The 24,187-nt window shown below is 46.3% G+C and overlaps 1 protein-coding gene across 3 annotated transcripts in view; it reads right to left on the reverse strand.

Annotated features, from left to right (window-relative positions):
- Positions 1 to 2,592: 2,592 nt before the first annotated feature.
- The window catches only part of IL1R2 (interleukin 1 receptor type 2), a 37,344-nt gene continuing 15,749 nt past the window's right edge, over positions 2,593 to 24,187 (reverse strand). For 2 of the 3 annotated variants that reach the window (XM_084753471.1, XM_084753472.1), the window contains exons 2-9: positions 20,822 to 20,970; positions 19,310 to 19,571; positions 14,812 to 14,992; positions 11,510 to 11,684; positions 9,352 to 9,414; positions 7,854 to 7,989; positions 5,408 to 5,550; positions 2,593 to 2,789 (exon numbers count right to left, since the gene is read on the reverse strand). In XM_084753471.1, the coding sequence (XP_084609597.1) occupies positions 2,605 to 2,789; positions 5,408 to 5,550; positions 7,854 to 7,989; positions 9,352 to 9,414; positions 11,510 to 11,684; positions 14,812 to 14,992; positions 19,310 to 19,571; positions 20,822 to 20,970 (1,294 nt within the window). In that variant the 3' untranslated portion in view covers positions 2,593 to 2,604. Of the gene's footprint in view, positions 2,790 to 5,407; positions 5,551 to 7,853; positions 7,990 to 9,351; positions 9,415 to 11,509; positions 11,685 to 14,811; positions 14,993 to 19,309; positions 19,572 to 20,821; positions 20,971 to 21,666; positions 21,936 to 24,187 lie in introns of those variants that run through there. The other variant, XM_084753470.1, reaches the window with a different exon arrangement.

Genomic DNA, 24,187 nt, shown 5'->3' on the forward strand with positions numbered 1-24,187 from the left:
ATGGTCGGCCTTGACAATGCAGTGCTGACCCATGCTATGATTCTGCTTTGAATAAACTTTCCCGGCTACTTTTGTAAGTCTATATGTAGACTTATTTCAGTTCTTTAATTTTGAGGCCAAGAACGTGGAAACAGTTCTGATTCTGACCACTAATAGCATCTCTAAGGATCATACGAAACACTTTATAATTTCCCATTCACACTTTCTTTGTCTCACAATGTGGGCAATTATAACTGGTAATTGGTCCCTAATTTTTATCATCCAGATACTAAGTTGTATATTTCTAATCATTTTCCTTTTCAAAGGTTTGCCAAAGATAAGTTGCCAAGAGGAGCCATATGTCACCTCTTTGACCTTGTCTAATCCCTTTGGAAGCTGGGAGGCAGAAGTGCTCACCTGTGGCACTTGCCATTTTATACGGTGAAATAAAATCACAGTGCCTCTACATCACCAGCATGACGCCACTGAGCACAAAAGGTAAGAGACGCTTGGTGCTTGGGAACATGTTGTTCAAGTTGATCCCAGTACTGCACTAGCTAATTATTGCCTTTTTCCTATTATCAAATTACTAAAGGAACTATGGGGTATAGGAGTGAGGGCTTCCAAATGATCTTACTCGTTGAGAGCAGATAGGGTGTGAGATTGTAGGGAACTCAGTTACTTTACTTTATACCTGATGATCACTGACACAAGCATTTCGTGTGTTTGTCTCCTACCTATGTTCTCACACTGACAAGGGCATGGATCCTGCTATACTGTGTCTTCCTAACTTACCTACTTGAAACTTGAACTCGCAACAGAATGGTGTTGAGAGGTGGGGCCACTGGAAGAAAATTGTTCTGAGGAGTAGCTCTCGGCAAACCAGGAAGCAGCAGCGTGCTCTTGAAATCTCAACTTCCTGAACTGTAAGAAATGAACTCCCATTGTTTGTAAGCTCACACACACACACACACACACACACCCTTATGGTAATTTGTTACAGGAGCTGACCTGGCTAGTTTTTTGTCCACTTGATACAAGCTAGAGTTATTTAGGGAGAAGAGCCTCTAACTGAAAGCAGTGCCTCCATCAGAATGACCTGTAGGCAAATTTTTATCTTGTTTGATGATTGGTGTGACCCACCATGGGTGGTGCCATCCTTGGTCAGCTGGTCCTTGGAGGTATAAGAAAGGTAGCTAAACATGAGCAGCACTCCTCCGTGGCCTCCGTCTCATTCCCAGCCTCCGGGTCCCTGACTCATTCCCAGCCTCCGGGTCCCTGGCCTGAGTCTTGCCTTGGCTGCCCCCGATGATGAACCCAATAAGTCCTTTCTCTCCCAAGATGCTTTTGGTCATTGGGTTTTATCATAGTGACAGAGAGCAAACTAAGACAGTAACAAGACATACTAAGAACGATGCCTCTAAGCTAAGTAACTTTAAACTACTCCATTGTTAGTTGTTTTAAAAAGTGAACTTTGTAAACAAGCTACATTTTTTGTGCTGTTTCATTTTTTACAATTTTTTAAGGATTTCATACATGAGCACTCTATATTATCATGTGTCCCCACCCTCTCCCCCACTTAACTCCTCCCATGCCCCCAACTCCCTCTTAAAATCATGATCTAAGCTCTATTGTTTTATGTGTATGTGTGCATATAGGTACCTGCTGAGTCCGTTTAGTGTTGCTCGTACGTATATGTGTTTAGAGCTGACCAATTGGGATTGAGTAAGCTACCGGGGACGCACCCCTATGGAAGACTGATTCTCCCCACTTTTGCAGTCATTGATTAGCTATAGATCTTTACCCAGGAGTAGTGACTTGTGAGATTTCCCCCCATCAACTGGTTCTGTCATCATGTGCATCTGGTTTAGAAGACCATATTGCTGACCTTCAAAAGTGCAGCGTCCTTGTCACGTGTAGAGGATGCTGTCTCACAGCAGATGGCTGCACGCCTAGCTCTTTTGATTTTTACACTCCCTCTGAGGTGTTCCTTGAGCCTTAGATACAGGAGTTGAGTTGCAGATGTATCAGCTGGGGATGGGCACCCCATAGGTGGCTGTTCTCTGAAGTTTTGACCAGTTAATGATTCTTGACATGGTTTCTATTGGCTACAAAAAGACAGTTGCTAATTTTTGAATCACTCATCCTTTAGGATTCTGTTTCAGTATTTCTAAATCACCTTTCCAGAATCGAGATGAAAATCACCCTTTCTAAAAGCACACTTTGCCTTAAACATATTCACGCCTCCAGGTTCTCTCCTCAGCCTCATTATAAAGACTTAGTGGATGACTTTCCAAGTTCTCTGCGGGTCTTTCCCTCTTATTCAAGACTACTGGTGCCTTGTTTTAGTGGTTGCTTTGGCAGGGGGGTCGGAGGGGGGTATGTTACTGTACTAAGGCTGTACTAAGGACTGGCCCCAGAGGACACCGGCTCCACATGACCTCCGCGGCTGCTGGGCCTCCACAGGCCTTGTTCTCATTGGTGGATCACAAAGGGCGGGGCTGCTCATGCGCCCCTGCCTGTTCGTGCTGAGAAGATCAGAGTATAGGGTTTACAGCTTTAGCTACAAACAAGGAGCTCGCTAAACAGAGATTTTAAAAAAAAACAGAGTCGGTCGGCCTTACGTTATTTCATTTCCTTTATTTGGTCTGGGCTGGAAGGGAAGTCCTGGTTGTCAGTCGGCAGCTTGGTCAGTCCATATGTCTTTCCAGCCCTGAGTTTACACCGTCTGCGCATCCATATTCCCGCGACAACCAAGAAGATCAGAGACAGGGGTGCCAGTGCAATGCCCCAGGAGAATGTGGAAGAGACTGCAGAAGGAAGAGAGGGCGTTGAGAGGGGACATCTCTTGCCACAGAACAAGGCAGCGCAGGTAGACAGGGAAGAAAAAAAAATCAATGTTTGTTTTCTTTGATACATGCGCAGTGATTTCTGGAAAGTTTGTCTCTTACAAATCTATTTGCGGATGGCATCTGAGAATGAGCAAGGTGGGCAAAATCTGATTAAAGGACATCACAAAGTAAGGAGCAGAAGCCATGGGGCTGTACGCGCTGTGGGCAGGGCATGTAAGACGGCACCTGCCTTTGTCTCTGTCAGCTGCTGGTGAGGTGCCAGGGCCCAGGCTGCGCCTTGCCCGTGGTCACGAGTGTCATGGGGATTGAATCGGAAATAAAGACAAAGAAAAGAAACTTTTGGTTAAGGACCTTGGATGACAAGGTTATTTCTTGGATCCAAGAAATGTATTTGTATTTGTAAATGTATTAAGTATTTGATTCCTAGACATCTCTGTTGTGTAACTACAGGAAGAGACTGTGAGTACAACAGTAGAAAGTCTGAGACCTGAGTTATTAGATATCATGTTGATGAGGCCAGACTTCCACTTTCTCTTTTCCAAGATAGGGTCTGGCCACATAGCCCAGGAAGACCTCAAACCTGACTCCCCCTTGCTTCAGTTCAAGGACTAGGGTATGTAAACTTCCACACGTGTGTGTGTGTGTGTGTGTGTGTGTGTGTGTGTGTGTATGCACACCTGTGTATGTGTATAAGTGCAGTGGCTGTAGGGTGTGGGGGGGTTTAAGTAGGTAGGTATGCATAAGAGCAGATGCATATGTGTGTGATGGGGGCAGGGTCAGTGAGGGGTGTGTGCACACGTGTGGGCACGTGCGTGCCAGAGAGTAACTCAGATAGCTTCCTCTATCATTCTCCACTTTATTTTTTAGACAAGGTGTCTCACTGAACCCCGAGTTCATCTATTGGCTAGACTGGAAGCCAGCGGAAGCCCAGGCGTTCTCCTGTCTCCTCCCAGCGTTATGCTCACCGGTCAGGCTACCGTTGCCGTCTCTTTACATGGACGCCCGAGCCTGAACTCAGGTCCACTTTACCTGCTGAACTTGTCCCCTGCATCAGACGACACATTGTAAGCTATCATTTGCCATGCCCTGTGCAGGAGCTAAGGGGCTCTCAAGCTGGTTCTGTGCCATAGCCTCATCATCTTACATAGATAGAGTGGCAACGAGTTGCATAACCTTCCCATCCTAATGCGCCCTTGGGAAGCAAACGCCGGCTTAGTGTGGGAGAGACACACAAAGGCAGAGCCCGGTGAACACACATGTGAAAGGACTCCAGGGCACAGATCACACAAAGTCCAGGTCCCAGATGGGGAAGCTGCTCTGTGAGACTCTGATTTCCAGATCTATACAGTTCCCACCTCAGCAGAATCCTCCCAGCTTGACTGGCACTGAGATGACCTCAGACACCACCCCAGGCGCACAGGCTTTAGTTGTAAAACTTCCATCAGGAAAAGCCAGGGCTCCTAATTTAAAATACATCTACGGCTGCCTCCCTGGCCGTGTGAACAGATATGGACCAAAGGCATTTCGCTGACGGCTACAGCTCTGCTCTAGACGCTGCATTCAGAGTCCTCCTAGGACCACTGTGGCCTGCAGATTATCGGATCGGGCCCCGTCAACAGAAACTACATTAACTACACCTCACTTTCCTGCTCAACATTCAGACAACAAGATTTCAAACAACAATGATTTCCTTATGGCTTGGGTTCTTTTCTTTGTGAAATGTCCTTGTCCACCAACCACATTTATTTCCATTGTTTGAGGGCGTTGGCCTTGCAGCTGCCTGCTGCCCTGAATACCTGGTCATCACAAAGCAGGACAGAGATAAAGAGTGACGCATCACCTCCTAGACACCAGATGAGGTCCACGAACCCTGGTGCTCCAAGGTGGAGCCGCAAGAAGACACAGGGCATTCAATTCACTGCTGATTTTTATGTGTTTGCTTTTAAAAAATCCCAATTTGTTTCTTTAAAATCTGAATATAATTTCCCAGTGCCAACTGTCCACCCTGCTAACAATTCTTTTTAAAAATAGAGTTTGGGGTCAGTGATGTGGGTCTGTACAAGCTTAGGGACCAGACAGCAGGCTCCAGCACCTACATGTGCAAGGTGGATGTGGCAGCGTGCTTACAACCCCAGCACCCAGAGCATGAAACAGGGAGCCCTGGAGCTGGCTGGGTAGCTAGACTAGTCTAACCAGTGAGCTCTGGGTTAGAGCGAGAGGCCCTGCCTACGTGAACAAAGCAGGAGTGACTGAGGAAGACTCGGTCTCTGGCCTTCACACACACACACACAACACACACACACACACACACACACATTCACACAACTCACACACACACATACATTCACACACTCTCTCTCTCACACACACACACACTCACATTCTCTCTCTCTCTCTCTCTCTCTCTCTCTCTCTCTCTCTCACACACACACACACACACACACACACACACACACACACACAATTTGAGGCTTCCTTTCAGTGCCCCACAAAGAAACATCTAGACACTGTGTAGTTCAGCATCCATAAAGCATTCGACAAGTTGGTTTTCCTTTTAGTGTCCTCCGGATACATACCTTCCTTGACTGTGGTGTGGTGCGACTGAAAACTCCGTGGATTCGTGGCAACACATTTAAAATCTGTATTCAGATCCTCCCTTGTGACCGGATCAAAGATCAGTGACACTTCCACGTAGTTCTCATCGTTCTCCGAGTATTGGCTGGGCGAGAAAACATTCGGCTGAGCATGAGGGATGGATGCAGTGCATGATGGATGTGTGCAGAGCATGATGGATGGATGCAGTGCATGATGGATGGATGCAGAGCATGATGGATGGATGCAGTGCATGAAGGATGGATGCAGTGCATGAGGGATGGATGCAGTGCATGAGGGATGGATGCAGTGCATGAGGGATGGATGCAGTGCATGAGGGATGGATGCAGTGCATGATGGATGGATGCAGAGCATGATGGATGTGTGCAGAGCATGATGGATGGATGCAGTGCATGAAGGATGGATGCAGTGCATGAGGGATGTGTGCAGAGCATGTCATAGGTATGCAGAGCATGATGGATGGATGCAGAGCATGACATAGGTATGCAGAGCATGATGGATGGATGCAGAGCATGTCATAGGTATGCAGAGCATGATGGATGGATGCAGAGCATGATGGATGTGTGCAGAGCATGAGGGATGGATGTAGAGCATGACATATGTATGCAGATCATGATGTATGGATGTAGCACATGATGGTTGTGTGCAGAGCATGATGGATGTGTGCAGAGCATGAGGGATGGATGTAGAGCATGACATATGTATGCAGAGCATGATGTATGGATGTAGCACATGATGGATGTGTGCAGAGCATGATGGATGTGTGCAGAGCATGAAGGATGGATGTAGAGCATGACATATGTATGCAGAGCATGATGGATGGATGTAGTGTGTGATGTGTATGTGTAGAGCATGGTGTATGTATGTAGAGCATATGAACAGGTGTAGAGCATGATGCATGGATGTAGGCCATGATGTGCGTATGCAGACAATGCTGTATGTGTCTATAGTAGACTTGTCTCTTATAGGATAGCAAGACAGACGGTCTCAGATTAGAAAGGCCTGTTGTGTTAAAGTGACCACCACTTCTGTAAAGTTCAGATAAGCTGCCATTGAGGTTGATTCTCATCTGAGAGACTTTCTAGGCTGTTTGGAGGACCACGTGTCCCTGAAGACGTTGCCCTTTGTAACAGGACATTTGTCACAATGAAAGCACATATTCTCCTCTCGGTTTAGATGGAAAACTTCATTTTGGGGTGAACAAAAATACCTTCAACAATCAAGTAGGAGCAGAAAAATCTAGTTTGGGGAATTTGACTTTCTCACCAGTCAGTTATTTCATGGTGAGGCAAAGGGAGTTTCCAGGGCCTGGACTCTCAAGGGTGTCCTCCACAATGGGGAAACACGCGCAGGTCAGAGCATCGGACAGCCCACGGAAGGTCCTCGTCAGGGTGCCTCCCATTTGTAACTTAAGCAGAAGCCAAGGCACCTCACTACTATCCGTTCATGGGACTGAAGGTGTCTCAGAGCACACTCACCGGGACTATTAAGTGAGCAATCTGAGTCCAACGACACTGGACATTTATTGTGACTAAGTCTTTGGCAACGAGGAACTGAAAGCGACAGATTATGCTACCACACATCACGTTCATCCACTAGATGTGCCAACAAAGAACACTTTTGTTCATCTTCCCCAAAATGCAAAAGTCTGATAAGCCCAGGCTAATTCAAAGTACCAAGCAACAACGCAAAAAAGTACTTGAAACTTTGAGCCATCTGTCTCCTTTCCTTTCAACTTTCAGAGTGTAAAAATTGATGTAAGAGATAGATGCTTATGCCTCTCTCTCTCTCTCTCCCCATCTCTCTCTCTCCCCCCCATCTCTCTCTCTCTCTCTCCATCTCTCTCCCTCCCTCTCTCTCTCCCCACTCTCTCTCTCTCCCTCCCTCTCCTCCTCCTTCTTCTCCTTCTCCTCCTCCTCCTTCTCCTCCTCCTCCTCCTTCTCCTCCTCCTCTTCTTCTTCTTCTTCTTCTTCTTCTTCTTCTTCTTCTTTTCTCTCTCTCTCTCTCTCTCTCTCTCTCTCTCTCTCTCTCTCTCCTTCTTTCTCTTTCAGAGACACATCAGACCACAGTTCTAGTACAGATACCGTGTCAAGGTTTTACAATGCTTATGAAACTTATGAAAATTTTTAAGAGGAATGAGTGTGATACAGTGGTAAATGGAAATGTTCCAACTATGAAATATTTAAAGAGTCAACTAGTAAACTGCAACCCACACAAGTCTAGAGAATATTTGGTTCTCAAGATAATGTTAAGCAAATTTCAATTTTTAAAGCTTTAAATCCCCAACAGTTTGTAAATTTTTAAAAAGTTACTTTTACTACAATATATGTGTGTCATATTAACAGGCCCTGAAGGTAACATCATGTCCAGAAGCAAGTAAGCCCCAGCAGGAGACCCGAACCCACTTACTGGTGTAGCCCCTCGGTCACACGGCCTCTTGGGTAGGCCGTTGAGATAAAAGTGCTGTTAGCCATCCACCACACGATGGTGTTGGAAGGTGTCCCAGTTCCCAGAAACACCTTGCATGGGACTATCAGTCTTGACCCTGGGTATAGGAAGACATAACACAGCAACTGTCAGAACCCAGCAGGGAAAGGGGGCTCCTTACCTCACACCCTGCACAAAGCTCTCAGCACAGGGCCTTGCTTGTCTTCTCAAGCATCCCTCAGAAGTCAATCGCTTCCTTACAAGGAAATTTAGTTTCCTCAAGTGGTCTACTCAGGTACTTGTTTTCCAAATGTCTCCAGCACGTCCACTGGTCTATGCAGCGGGCAAAAGTCCCAAAGCACATGGTCCTGAATGGCTTCACCAAGGCCACTGAGTCCCTACAGAGCGTTCGATGCTCAAGGGATGTTTTCTTCCCCAAATGATGCTAATGACAAAACATTTTGTCATGTGTGAGTCTTTCTTTGGGCCCACTGCTGGCCTCAGCTCTACTCTTTCCCAATGGTCTCCAGATAAACTTTAACATTTAAACCCAACACCAAACAGACATAATAATAATGTTTTGTTTTCAAATGAATTCTGAAGCCAGAGCTTGATAAATGAACATCAAAACTATAAAACTGGATTATTAAAAAAAAAAACCAAACACATAAGAGAGTATGTGTACATCAGCTTTCCAAACATGCAGACCAGAATCTACAGCCAAACTTGACCCCAAGTGCCAGTGTCTGAAGTGTACTATGTCCCCATGACTCCCTAGTGGCTTCTTGTGGTTAATAATAGAAATAAAACCTTGCTATAAAGTTGGGGTTGGCGCAGAATGGCTCCCACTGGGCAGAGTAAATGCTCAATAGATGGACAGCCCTGCTCTACCATAAACTTCAGAAAGTGTCTGGTGCAGTTCACTCATGTGCCTTCACCCACTAGGGACCAGCCAACAGTTTGTTGGCCAAGACATCCTGTATCTGCATGGGCTAGAGATGGAAACCCCTTTTTATCAAACCATTGAATGGATATGCCAGCCACTCTAGTAACACGGAATTGTCTACGGTCCCTGCTGGCTTTGTTTGACAAATAGTCTTCCAGGGATCCCGAGCAGCTGCTAAATACTGAGACCATGGGTTAACGTAAATGTACAAAAGATGCCTGCTCCGTGGGCTCTTTCCAACAGTTAATAACTCTTACCAAATTACTCACCCCATTACATTTAGGTTTTTGTAGGTATAACTTTCAGAAAATAAAGTACCATTGCTCTCAAATAATGGCAATGCTAACAATACTGGGCAAAGACAAAGGTCCCTGCAATAGTTTGCCAGCAAGTACATAGTGTGGTTCCTGGGCTCCACTCAGCCACTGGGCACCCCAAGGCATGGGGCGGTCAGCAGACACAGGTCCCCAAACCCCTGATGCCCTCAGGCACCACCACTGTCACGTGGGCAGCACAGTCCTTCCTGGTCCTCACCCAGGGATGCTGGTATTGTCTCCAGGGGAGAGATGATGACCGGGATGGACTCTGTGGTTGTTCCTGAGGAGTTTGAAAGGAAAAGAGACTGCATTAGGGTTTCCAGCACACAGTCAGATCTCTTTGTTCAGCTAATTAAGTGACCCTGCCCCCACGTGACCAGGCATTGTGGGAATCAGCCTTTGTCTGGCAAAGGAAACGGGCTCTCCGTGAAACTGAGCATCTTAAGCCAATGCTTTTCCCGGCAGAAACATTACTGGAAGAGGCCACAGTTACACATTCCTCTGGCAGACGGTCTTTGTTATCTGCTCTGTGGTGAACAATTAGCTTGCCCTCTCCCGGGCTTCCTGAACGCGCACTGATCATATCCACAGGATGGGTTTTGCCTGAAGGTTTTGCCCTCCCTGGATATTAAAGATCCACTCCTTCAAGAGCAGGCACAGGGATTGCAAAGTCAGTCGCCTGTGTGTAAGATCTATACTGCCCTGGTCACGGAGGTCTTATTAACTAAGATGGTAAGCTCATTAGGGAGGCTGGCGTGGACCTCCAAGGGATTCGAACTGGCATGAAGACACTGGGCACCTGAAGTGGACCAAAAAGGGCAGCTAGGGCGTGAGTAAGGGTTGGGAGCATCTCTCAACTGGCCTCATGGTGCTTGTTTCTGCTACTAAAAACCACTTAAATTACCACGAGAAATAAAAGACCTGACGAGATGTCGGTGTAGCTTAAGGAACCACCTATAACAGGGCTGGGACAGTCGATGGGGAAAGACCAGTGTCAAGGATAAGATACTGCAGCGGTTCTCCATCAGGAGAGTGCACCTGTGTGGTCTTGGAGGCGGGCGGTGGAAAACACAGGTTTCAGCGCCTCAACTCCCACGCTCCAATTCAGCGGATCTGCATAGGACCTTAGTTAGATTCTCCTGTGAGGGGGCACTGCTCAGAATCTGAGGATATACTCGGGTTCTCCATGTGAGGAGCTCTTGGATTCTCTCTGTGAGGTGTACTCAGCTAAGCCTGTGGCTTCTGGCTCAGGACCACCATCTGAGAACCACTGTGTTTCCCCAGGTTCACAACTGAGCGCAATGCGCAGGTCTGCCGCCCCCTAGTGTTTCTACGCAGCATCACACAAACAAGGAGATAGGACCATTCTCAGGCATCACCCTGAAAGGAGCGAGGAGTTAGTATGAACCCGTTCTCACTGGATAGGATAACAAGTATGAGCCAGAGGCTTTGCCTCATGGGAATTAGGTTATTCCTTGTGACACGATGAACCTCTGGGTCCTGTGAGATACGTTAAGTTGCCTTCACAGAACAGTCTTTTAACCCCAGTGTTCCCACCGCTCTCGGAGCTTGCGATTTAAAGGCTCCGATTGCGCCTGGTCCTCAGTGTAAAGGAATTCTGTATATTCTCCAGGGTAGAGTCTGGGGCTCACAAAGTTCATTCTCCTTTCACCTAGCTTCCTCTCCAGCACACAGGAGCTCGGGGTGGACACTGCACAACTGCTAAATGCCAACCAGCCCCTCCTACCACGTTCTTGTCACATATAACTGACCTGGTTATCGGCTGAGCATCACTTTTCCAGGTTTTTAAAATCTAAAATACTCTGAACTCTGAAATCTGTTGAGCACCAACACAATGCTGTGCACGGAAAATTCCATACAGTAAAACTTCGTTTCAATGCACAGAATTAATTAAAATACTTCGATATCACCCTGGTGATATTGATCTGCAATATCCACATGGAAAGGCTACAATAGGCTCTCTGGTTAGAAGCCAACCTATAGTCCCTGGACCACAAAGCTATTCTAACTATAGCTTGAAAGAAAAAGAAAATTAGAGAATATAATCAGGGTAAGAATGTCCCGGCCACCTCTGAGTGTTGGCTTCTTCTGTTCCCCAGGAAGACTTGGTTTGGCTTCCTCTAGTGGTGAGTTTTAGCCTTGCCACTTTCAAACACCTACTTTGATTCCTTGTCTGCCCAAGGATTAATCCTCCTTCCCTCAGAACTGCCAGAATGCTCCTCTCAAGGAACCATGTGTTTGTCTTAGTAACATCTAGAACAGTTGAAATGCACATTTATTGTCTTCCTTCCTGAATTTGCCGTCATGCTGCTCCTAGAGCCCAGTGAGGCAGCTGTCTCTGTGTAGGTACTCACTTTTGACCCGGAGCTCAATACTCCTGGTGATGTTGTACTCCTTGCCTTTGTGGGTAAACGTCACAACACATCTGTAGTAGCCGGCATCCTCCATGGATGTGTTGGCTATCAGTAAGCGAGTGGGGTCTCCTGCACTTAGAAACTTCTGGTTGCCTTTGTCCAAGAGAACAGAGCCCTTGAGGGGAAATGGATCTTAAAGTTACATTCTAGAATAGCATAGCTCTCAAACACTCAGGGTCATATCATTGATGTCAAACAACATGGACTCTACAACCCAAGATACAAGCCTGGTATATGCTCACTTGGACCATTTTGGTTTGAGGGCGCACTTTTAAATGCATTCTTAGGATTTTATCATCTAGCCCACACTGACCTTAACTCTTTTGGTTTGTTGTTGTTGTTGTTGTTGTTGTTGTTGTTGTTGTTGTTGTTTTTAGTGTAGCCTTGGCTCTCCTGGACTCACTTTGTAGACCAGGCTGACCTCGAACTCAAAGCAATCCACCTGCCTCTGCCTCCTGAGTGCTGAATTAAAGGTGTGCGCCACCACACCCAGCGACCTTAACTCTTGATTCTCTTGCCTTAGTCTCTTGGATTCTAGGCTGACATGGATGTGTCTGTACGTCCACTTTAGGAAAAGGAATCAGTGAACATCTTGGCTATTTTTTTAAAGATTAACTTATTTTAGACCATTAAAGTACAAATATATTTAAGGTCTAACTGCCTACCTACCGACGATGAGCAATAGCAAGGAAAATCACCATGAAACAGGCATGAAGACATGAAAAACAAGGAAGAGAACAAGTTGCAAGAATTTCTTTAACTTACTACGAGGTAGGAACTTCTGTAAGTAAATCAATAGGAGCGGTGGATCCATGTTCCCCTATGGCCATGGGGTTGTGTAGCTTCTCTGCAGAACAGAGGCCCCGGGGGTGAGGCCTCCAGCAAAATGGGAGAAGTATCGAGGATAAGAAAAGCCTGAGCGGGGCTGGAGAGATGGCTCAGAGGTTAAGAGCTCCCGCCTGCTCTTCCAGAGGTCCTGAGTTCAATTCCCAGCAACCACGTGGTGGCTCACAGCCATCTATAATGTAATCTGATACCCTCTTCTGCAGATAAAGCATTCATACGCAATCAATAAAATAAATAAATTTTTAAAAAAAGAAAATACTGAGCACTCCATGGCCTCAAGTATATTGCTTTCTACGTTATGATAGCCTGTGCAGGTATTATGTACCTGGGAAGCTGAGGCAGGGGAGTTAGAGTTTGAGGCCAGACTGTGCTACATAGAGAAACCCTGTCAAAAGGATGCAGTGCTGAGAAAGAATGGGACAGGGGGGAGGAGTAAAACGTGGCCAACGCTAAAGGCTGTCAGCAGTCAGATACAACCCTGAGTGACGTCATAATCTCACAGTGGGTGGGAACACACGCAGATCCGAGCTAGTGGCTTGCCTTCAAAATATGCTTAATTAAAGAGGGAGATTTCACAGCTCTTAGCTTGAGTAGACAAATATGAACACGCTACCACAGTTGTTCTACAAACTGAGACTTTGGGTCCATATCTCCTGTTCCTTTCATCTGTAAAGGGAGAGATGAGCAGTCCCCCCCCTCTCTTGTTAGACTGTTTGCTGAGCTTAGAGACAGTGGAGGACCACTATCGTTCACACCTTCGCGCTGGCCCCAGGCACTAAGCCTCGTGTGGACACAGAACTGTGACAGGTGCTTTGTGCGCAGTACTCCATTGCTAACCGTCAGAACAACTGCAGGCAGTCGGAACTACCAATTCCATTTCACAGCAGAAACAGGTTCAAGAAGGGATTGGTCCAAACTAACCCAGCCAGACACACAGTTTCCAGACCTATGTTCTATCCTCTGTAGGTGACAACACCTTGCATCTGTCCTCTGCATGCTTGTTGTAAACCAAGAGAAGGCCCTCCTCAGCTCATCAGGCTTGAACACAAGCACAAGCTGCTTTCAGAAAAGCATTTTAAATTTCCCAGTATTGTATCGTATTGCTATGATGTATATAAATGTGTGTGTGTGTGTGCGTGTGCGTGTGTGTGTGTGTGTGTGCGCGCGCGCGCGCGCGCATTTTGCCATTTTAATCCCAGTCAACTGGTAAACCTATTTATTAAAAGGGCTCATTCTTATCAATGATTACATGAATACTAGACTTCTCGGCATCTCTCTACAGTCTGTATCAGAAGTTGGCAAGTTCTTTGGGATAAGAACTAGATAGGACATATTGTTTTTAATTTATGAATGTTTTTTATTAAATTATTCTTGTTACATCTCAATGGTTATCCCATCCCTTGTATCCTCCCATTCTTCCCTCCCTCCCATTTTCCCCTTATTCCCCTCCCCTATGACTGTTCCTGAGAGGGATTGCCTCCCCCTGTATATGCTCATAGGGTATCAAGTCTCTTCTTGGTAATCTGCTATCCTTCCTCTGAGTGCCACCAGGTCTCCCCCTCCATTTAGTGCCACTATAGTCGCCATGGTCTCTGTCACAACTATGTAGCGGTGCAAACACAGACAATCTGTAAACTGATGGCATGGCTGTGTCCCCACCCAAATGTGCCTATGGACCTTGGAGTTTGAGCCTTTAGTCAATGGTCACATGCGCTGAAGTGTTCTAATTTCTTCAAGCATTTAAAAACAGGAAACTCTGCATACTTGAAGAGTTACACAGAGGCAGGTGACAGCTACATATGACTCTAGGCTGTAATTTGTGGCCTATGCTCCACCTAACAATGTCGACGACATCACAGAGAACCCATAAAACACTTGCTATTTACTTAAGAAGACAAAGTGGAAACTGTAACTGTTTACCCCATAACCACATTGTGCTTTACCAGAGACTCTTAAAAAGCATGTATATAAAGAAATGAACAGAGCTTTTTGTTTTCTTGCTTAATTTTAAGCAAGCGACACTCAAAAGCTCCTCAGCAGCCATTTGCTCTGGAATCGTCTCCTGTTCTTCCTACGTGACCCTGTCCCAAACCACAGAAGGACCAACTGATGACGCTAACCACCACCATTTTCATTTATACTATATCTCTGAATGTGTAATTCATGTCTACATGAATATATTGTCTCCAAAAAGGTTTTGTGTATGAGTCATGCAGCCAGCAAGACATGTTTCAGCGGCACACGTGTTTGAGGCCATCAAGACATGTTTCCGCACCACACGTGTTTGAGGCCAACATGTTTCAGCGGCACACGTGTTTGAGGCCAGCAAGACATGTTTCAGCACCACACATGTTTGAGGCCAACATGTTTCAGCGGCACACGTGTTTGAGGCGTACCTTGTACCACTGTATCTTTCCATCACTTTTGCTGGGGATGAACTCTCTCAGGTCAGGGCACACTAGCCACCCGGTGGCTGAGACAGACAAGATTTGCAGGTAGGAGACGAGCGGCAGAGTAGCTTCAGTATCCTCAAAAACCTTGAGTTCCACGGACATTTGCTCACAGTGCGATGCATTTCTAATTGGTTATTAAGAAAGAGGAAAGAGGCAATGAATGGGAAAACAAAAACTCAGAACAGCTTCCCAACCCCGTTAAATCCTGTCTGCGTTGCCTTCATGATTGTCGCTTACCTCCTGTTTTTTAAGTTCTTGGGTGCCAAGGCATCACATCTAATCACTCTCTAGAAGCTGTGTGTCCTGTCCATTTCATGAAGGACCCCGCAGGAGCTTCCTCCGGGACCCAGGACACTAAGAACATCCCCAAGTCTCCTCCTAAGGGATTTGACATTTGAGAGCCCTGAACCCAGCCTGGTTATGATCCAAGGAACTGTAGCCAAAGAGTTCGCAAGAATCACTGCTTCCTTAAAGAAAAATGTCCTTTTCTTCTCTTAGGAATCCTTTACCAACAGGTTTCCAGTTCCAGGAAACTGCTGAGAACTTCGAGTTTAGAGTCTAAAAGACAAGACTGCACGGCAGGGGGTGAAGGAAAATAATGAATTGGGAAAGATGTCTTTAATTGGTTGTTGGCCCACCCATGAGTGTAACAAGTGGTTCTATCAGCTCTTAGAATTGAGAAGAGGACAGAGGTTAAAAATATTGCTGGAAATGTGTGGAGAAAAGGATGAAGGAAAAGAAGAGATTAATAAAAAATTAATGTTTAAAATAGAAAAACAAGGGATTAGAAGGTAGTAGAGCATGCACTGAGCATAGATAAGGCTCTGCATTTAATCTGCAGTGTCCAAAAAATGAAACAAAATAAAATAGAAAAAAAATATAACTATATCAGCTAAGACCCTAAGATGAATAGCTACCTAGAACAAATAACAAGCTCAATTGAGACCATGAGGATCAATTGCAACTATGATATAAAAGTTACTTTTACAAAAAACAAACAAACAAACAAAAAACCTCTAACAATATACATCCAAAAAAGCAACAAAATACAAAAGTAGTTTGATAATCACTTAACTGGCTGAAAGCCTTAAAAATAAATTAAAAACATAAAACCAAGAAAAATGAAATTAGATGGGAAATTTATGCACAAAGAAAATTAATTTTTTAAAAGTGAGTAATCACACTTGGGATTTGCAGGACATTGAGAAACCAAGCTGGATCTGTGCTGGACACTCCTTCCCCACTGGCTAGCTTTCATAGTATTGAAGGATTCTATGCAAACTGCTGAGGGAGAATTAGACTAGGATGCCCTGAGCTGCAGCTTCCTGCCCAGCAGGGTATGCCCACTGCTGTACTAAGGGCATGGCTCTTATGGAGGTAACCAACTGCTCTCTGGTTGGATCTGAGGCCTCCTCCACAGGAAGAAACTCATGCTTGCTTCTGTAAACCTGCTCTCCAAGGCTAAAAAGGCCACAGGCCCTAAGGGAAAACTTACTACTATTGTTTTGTTCAATGGATATGGTGTCAAGCTCCCTTGTAAATATTTACATTTATACCCACAGCCTTTATCAGAGGAGCCGCTATTTTCAGGGATTAGCAATACAGAGACTCTATGCTGTTACAAGCGTGAAGAGTAAGTGACTCCGGAGTGCTCGGCCTAAACCAGATCACCTACTCGAAGACTCAGAAAGCACTGCAGAAAAGGGTGTGGAAACAGTCCAAGACCCAGAGATTGGGGAGAAAACCAGGAAATGATATCTTCTGGACATGACATGGCCACTGTTCGTGGACACAGGGGGCTGTGGTCCCCTGTACAAGATGGGGCTTCAGGTGAGTAATGCACAGGGAAGAGCCCCGAGGCCTGCTCCTCACTGAAGGACTGCAGGCAGTTACTGGGTGCCAGGGGAGAAGAGTGTCGTCTTTTCAGTTACCTGGCCACTGATAAGTTACCCGTGCTCTAGTAAATAACAGCAAATATGTAGGAAATTGTCAAATCCATAGTCACATTACAAATTGAAGAGATGCAATGAGACGTCTGAAGGGACCTCACGGTAGCTAGCTGCAGAGAACTGCTCTTCAGTCGAGTAATATACACACCGGAAGTAAAGACAACTAAAGTAAATTAAGTACAAAGTTAAGTGACCTTCCAAGTCTCTGTAACTACTAAGAGACAAAAATCGAAGTCTCTTTGAAATCCTAGAAACTAGAAGTCTCCAGAAACCAAGCTTGCCAGACATACCGAGAGCCCCAAGCTTGTTCACAGTATTGACCTGGCAGTTCCCCTCGGACAACACATTGAGATTTAGGGGCTGTTTGTCCTGGCAGGATTATCTTGACTATTCTGAGGGACAGAAAGGTCATGTGAGTTCCCAATGGCAAGAGATAAACATGGGAGGGCGGGGAAGTCTCATGTCCTGGAACCATGGATGCCAAAGTGTGTCCTAGTGGTTGCTGGAGATTTCCACTCTGATAGAAGGAAGCCAAGTATTACACAGTTGGGAGAGAAGGGAAGGCAAATATCCCTCAGGCAGGGAACACTTGAACATACTGAGGCACCACTGCCCCCTCTACCTCACAGCTCCCTTTTTTCCCTGCAAAAATTGGGGCATTGGCTACATTTCTTATTCTACCATAAAAACTAGCTGCAAGGCCAGCGTGCGTCTGCTCACCTCTCCCTGACATCTGAACCTCTTCGCAGTAGCCCTGCAGGTGCCCCATGCTCATGTCGGCATAGACCTTGACTCTCCCTACACCATACCCTGCCCATGTTCTGGTTAGCCCACCTAACCCTCCCAGCAAACCTCCCAACACATCAGGATACAAAGGAGAAGGGTAAAATTCCCATCTATGTCTCTCAGACTCCAAGATCAGTGTTTTTTCTGTTGCTGCTGCTGCTGCTGGTTGGTGGTGGTAGTGATAGTGGTGATGATGGTGATGATGGTGATGATGGTGGTGATGGTGGTGATGGTGGTGGTGGTGGTAGTGATGGTGATAATGGTGGTACAAGTGTGGAAGTCCTTAATTTGCTTGAGCTGTTCACTTAAAGTTAACATGGTAGGACCTAAGTTATATGTGTTTTACATCAATTTTTTTCAAAATCAGCAAGACATAAAGTAGGGAGGACTGGTCTAGATTCATGGTGTACCCTTCTTTCTTCCCCAGAAGAGCTTTCTGTGCATATCCATTGCCCTCATCTGTGCAGTAAGCATTGGGTTAATCTATTTCTAAGATCTCATCTGGGTCTAAAATTCCACTGGGGATTTTCCATCTCTGTCTTGTTTCTCTACAGTGTGGAATAACCAGTGAAGAGCAAATTCAAGTCTCTGTCCCTCTGGGGCTCATGTTCTGATGGTAGACACATATTACATACATGCACACAGAACAGATGTGTGTAGTGGGAGAAATGTTATCAAGAAAAGTAACATAGGGTAGGAGCAAGGACCACATGCTGGGTGGCTAACATGGCTAGGGCAGTTCTCTCCAGGGGAGTGACACTGGAGGAGAGACCAAATACACCACAGAAGGGAGGGAGCTACCTAAACATCCAGGTTAGGAGCTGCCCTGGTTTGCATTCTATCACTGAGAAGCACCACAACTAACAGCCACTTGGAGGGGAAAGGGTCTGTTCCAGCTTCCGGCTTCCAGTCCATCATGAAGGACTCAGGGCAGGAACCTAGAGGCAGGAACTGAGGCAGAGGCCGTGGAGAAGCAGTGCTTAAGGACCTGCTCACATATTTGAATGCTTGGTCAGTAGGAAGTGGTACTAGCTGTGAGAGTGATTAGCAAGTCTGGCCTTGTTGGAGTAGCTGCTGACTTGTTGGAGAAAGGGGAATGGACTTTGGGGTCCCCAAAGCCTAAACCAGTCCCGGTGTCTCTCTCCTCCTGGTGCCTGCAGATCTGCGTGTAGACCTTTGAGCTCCTTCCCCAGCACCATGTCTGCCCTCGTGCCACCATGCTTCCCGCCATGGTGACAATGAGCTAAACCTCTGACACTGTAAGGCAGCCCAATTAAATGTTATCTGCTTTAAGAAGAGCTGACATGGTGTCTCTTCAAAGCAATAGAACACTGACTACGACTTTGGGCTGGGTCCTTCTACATAAATCATTAATCTAAAATAGTCTACAAATTTGCCTACAAGTCAGTCTAAGGGAGACAGCTCCCCAACTCAGTTTTCTTCTTCCAAAGGGAAGCTAGCTTGTGTCAACTTCACAGAAACACACATGTGCGTGTACACACACACACACACACACACATACATACACACACACACACACATACATACACACACACACACACACACACACTAACTAGCACAGGAGTTTTGCAGAGACACCAAGGAAAACACCCTGTGAATTGTCATTGCGCACTTTCTGAAGTACAAGTGACACTCAGAGCCCATTATACCTTGGAGCCACGCCGCCCCAGTCCCAGAGGGCTTACCTGAGTGTGCAAAGGTAGGTGCCAGAGTCCTGTGGCGCTGCTGGCACAACCCAGAGCACGTCATCCTCCATCCACATCCTTGGCTCATCTCCTGGGATCAGCTGCGAAGAGTCCAGTTTACTCCAGGTCAGAAGTGGGGTGTGGGGACTGGTAGAGGCATCTGAGTGAGGTACCAGGGGACACTTCAGAACCACAGGCTCACCTTCCAGCCTGAATTCAGACTTGAAATCTCTGCCACGAAATCTGCAGTTGTCTCCAGGCCCTGCCGGTCAGAGATAGTAGACGTTAGGTCCCAACCCTGCTCACATCACAAAACCACAAGTCTCCAGACTAAGGCCAGTCCTAACCCAAGGATACAAGGCACATTTAAGTAGTATTCAGCCAAGTGACCTGCACCAGGGTCCTGTGAGCAGTACCCTCTGTTACTTTAGACTTCCCAAATGATAACCTGGGCCCCATCAATTTCAACTTCTGTCTTGTGAAGGCAATTAAATCAGGTTCACATTGTGATTTAAAAAACAAAGATTTTGGGGTTGGAAATTCTTCAGCATCTACACCAGAAGGCTCACAAGCATCTGTAACTCTATCTACAGGGGGTCTAACACTCTCTTCTAGCTCTCCAAGGCACCTTCACCCATGCACACACACACACACACACACACACACACACACACAGACACACACGCACAAAACAAACATAGACAATAGCAAAATTTTAAATCTTTTCTTAAAGATTTAAAAATATAATCATGTTTTTCATTTGTTAATATTAAAAGTTGAACTATGTAAGTAGACAAAGAGGAGTTGGTTGTGACAGACTACATGTTTTCAAATCAAAGGTGTGTTGGCTCAAGAAACTCCATTTTATGATGCTAAGCATCCATCTTAGTACCCACTAGCCATGTATCTCTGAGTCCAGTCCTTGGGAGATAAGTTTCCAGTAACCCTGACTCCTTGACCCCCACCTGGAAATGTCCAGCCATGGCCACCTACTTGTTAGGATGTAATTGACTGCTTGTTGGCTTCTGTAACCTTCTCATGCAGACATGCAAGGATTATTTTGAAATTACTTTGACCACCCAGTCCTGACAGAGCAGAAAAAACTCTTGGCTGGCTTGTGCAAATACTCTGTGGTTTTACACTTTTAAAAACCCTTCCCTCACCCTGCTCAAGCATCGGTCTCTAATTTGCCTCAGAGAGTGTTGTCCTGCTAACATCGTCAACAGATTTAAGGAATTACAACCCAGATTGTGTCTATGGTCTTTTCCAGGCATCTCAAATTCCAAAACAAGTGTATAAGGCCAAATAAGTGTTCTCCACTCTCTTCCTGCTAGGCAAACACATACCCAGACTTCAGCAAACGGCCAGGCATGGGGTGGGGAGTATCTGTTGTCGCTTGCCAAGCTGTGAATATTTGTAGTCTGCTGTTTGTTAGCAGAATCCCACTAGAGAACTGTTTCCCCAGGAAAAACTGGGTCCGGCCCTTTCGCCGCTGAAGTGGTTGCTTCTTACCTGTGTGTTTCTCTGACGTAAGGGGAGATTCTGAAGCGCTTTTTGTGAATACCACCGACGGAGTGGTGAAGGCAGAAACCCCAGTTACTAACACACACAAGATCAGCATTGTCCGCACCAACTTCCAGAGGGCACAGGACGCTGGGAGCCTGCAAGAAGAGAAAGGGTTGGAAGGAGCCTGCCGTGGGAAGATGGTCCTGGGATAGGGTGAGGAGGGTGGGAGACAGAACAGTGGGAAGATGGTCCTGGGGTGGGATGCGATGGGTGGGAGACAGAACAGTGTCTTGTAACTACAGAACAGAAATGTTTGGTCTATATATTTGCAAATAAGAAAATTCAAGCCCTTTGTATTTGTCTCCATGTGGCTGTATTTATGACTAGCAAGAGCGCCCCCCCCCCGCCCCACTCCAGGCACCTCCCACAGACCTGCCTGGAAGGCAAGTGTGAGGTCCTAAGTGTCTCTCAGAAACGCATCTCAGTAGCTCCTGCCCCTCTGCCTGGGCTACCCTGTACCTTCTCTCCTCCTGGCCTGTGACACACACCACTCTCTAAGTGAGAAATTCCTCGCCCCAGCATAAGCCTGCACCACTTTCTGGACCCACCCCTCCCTCCACAGTCTCCTCTCCGGCTCTGTGGTCCTTCACTGAACACACATAAGCGCTATGCAGACGAGGGCTCACTTCATTGAATATCTGAAGAAATCAACAAATCACTAGAAGCCAAAAGATCCTCCGATTTCACTTGTCAGGGATCTTCTCAGATTAAATGATGATGGATGAAAACAACAACAAAAACAACAAAAAACCGAACTCTTTTTGTTTTTACCCATCAGCACTTTCTGTTACCTGTTTGCCTGCTGGGGGTGGAACCACAACTCACAGGAAGCAAGTGTACCTCCTCGGCCTCGGGTTCCTCGGCTCAGCTCAAGGTAGAAACAAAGCAAGCAACCCCATACAGTGAGGCTACCATAGGGATTTTGCTCAGGCATAAGGGACGGGGGCCTAGGGTCCCCGGGCCACGCTGAAGGAGTGAGGAGGGAAGCCTACGCATCCAGAGATGCTTGCTTTGGACACCCCGGGACTGCTCAGACCCGAAGTCCCTCTGTGAGGGCAAATGGCTTAAATAGCACGGTCCTGCAAAGCCTGTTTCTCATTAGAGATAGAAACAGGGTTGGGAAATCAACACTTTGTTCATCCATCTCGTCCCACCCTCCACCCTCAAGATTATTATCTTCCTCAACTTTAACAGGTCACAAGCAACATTATCTGTTTCTGCCTGCTAAGACTAGAGGCATAGAAATCTCTCCTTAACTGCTCTAGTGACGTGTGGGGTCTTGGGTCCTTTCCTGAGGGTATAGGTTTAGGAGACTCTATATGTTAGAAGCCGATAGCTCACAATGCTCTTGGAGCCCAGAATTGTCCTCTGAATCTTAAGAAATGGCGCGTTTCTCTGTTTGTAGCCCTTTCTTATGTAATATTCTTAGCACTTTGGCCAAAGCACTGTCAAAAAGGTGGATATAAAAGCAACTTTTTTGCCTGAAATAATTGTCATTTCCAAGACTCACTGCCTCCGTCTGCTAACCTAAGCCTAGTCCTGGAAGCTTCTTGCCTCCGTACAATCTAATCTAGGCCTAGAATGTTTTAGCCTCTGAGACTCGTTGCTGAGTAAACGTACCCTTTCTTGTTCTTTCTGAGCTCTGGGCTGGCTGGTTCACCTCAGCTATTCGGACTCAAATCCTCTCCCGGCTGACTGATCCAATCTGGCTTCTCTCTCACCCAGAATTGCTCTGCTTGGCTTCAAACTAACTCAGCAATCTGCTCTGATCTCCTGTCATCTTCTCATTTTTGGTTCATTGGGCAGTCACCTGAATTCTCTCTCTGCATCCATCCTGTATCTCTATTACTGTACCAGGAAAATTGCCTCTCCTCTCTCTCTCTCTCCTTCTCTCTCTCTCTCTCTCTCTCTCTCTCTCTCTCTCCCTCTCTCTCTCTCCCTCTCTCTCTCTCCCTCTCCCTCTCCTTCTCTCTCTCCCTCTCCCTCTCCTTCTCTCTCTCTCTCTCTCTCTCTCTCTCTCTCTCTCTCTCTCCTTCTCTCTCTCTCTCTCCCTCTCCCTCTCCTTTTCTCTCCCTCTCTCTCCCGTTGCCCATTAAGTAGCTTCCCTTCTGCCCGCTCCCCTTCCTGGAGCCCTGTGGGAGTTGGATATATCCCAATCTGTCAAATCTCTGATTCATTACCTTTTCTTCCATTCAATTAGAGATCACTTTCTTTTTTTATTTTATTAGTTTATTCAGATTACAACTCAATTGTTATCCCATCACTTGTATCCTCCTATTCCTCCCTCTCGCTTTCCCCCATTCCCCTCCCATAGGTCCATGACCGAGGGGGACCTCCGCCCCGACTATATGGTCATAGACTATCAAGTCTCATCTTGGTAGCCTGCTTATTCTTTCCTTGAGTGCCATCAGGCCTCCCCACCGAGTGGTCAAATATGGTCAGCTATTTAGACTGATCTGGGCAGGAACCTGTCTGCAGGCCACAGTGGTCTGGGCCTGGACAATTGGGCCGATAAAGCCACAGTCCCCATGGCCCGGTAGGGACTCCCACACTTGTGGGAGAAGCTGGACTGCCCTGAAGGGTTGGGAAGGGGGTCTGAATTGCAGCCACAACTCAGTGAGACTGAACCACCAAAGGTGCACAGTCTAGACTGGTCCACTATCTAGACATCACTTTCAAACATGGGTGCTTCCTTCTACAAACTATCTTTACCTTCATTTGGGATTAAAAGCATGTGCCACCATGCCTGGACCTAAGTTTTTCTTTACCTGATACTTGCCCTGTACCAGGCTGACCTTGAACTCAGATCGGCTTGCCACTGTCTCCTGGATTAAAGGCGTGTTTGCATTCCAGGCAGATCACACAGACCTAGAAGGTCTTTGGATGTGAACTCTTGCCAGAGCAGCCATGTTCTGAATTGAAATTCCATCTACAGAGGGAGGCTGTCCCTACCCCAGGGAAGCACAGTAGCTATCCCACCATGATAAAGCACACAGGACTGTGACTCTGAGGAGATTAAAATTTTAAATAAATATTGGGTTCCAGGATCTGAGATGGTACTCTCCTTGATCTTCCTTTTTGGATAAGGGCCAGGGTCTAAGGACTCTGTTTCCAAGAGATCTTACTCGCAGCTCCAGAGCCAAGCTTTATTTTCATAGACTGTCTGCTAGGAATAATATGTGTTCAGAATGGAACCGTCAAAGACAGCCAGCTGATGAAGACTTTCTGGCTCCCTGGGAACCTATCTGTTCTCTCTAAAGAGAAACAGAAACAGGTGTGAACTGGAAGGAAAATAAAATTCCTTACTTATAT

Source organism: Acomys minous, assembly GCF_964271855.1.
Source record: "Acomys minous genome assembly, chromosome: 13".
Taxonomy (NCBI): domain Eukaryota; kingdom Metazoa; phylum Chordata; class Mammalia; order Rodentia; family Muridae; genus Acomys; species Acomys minous.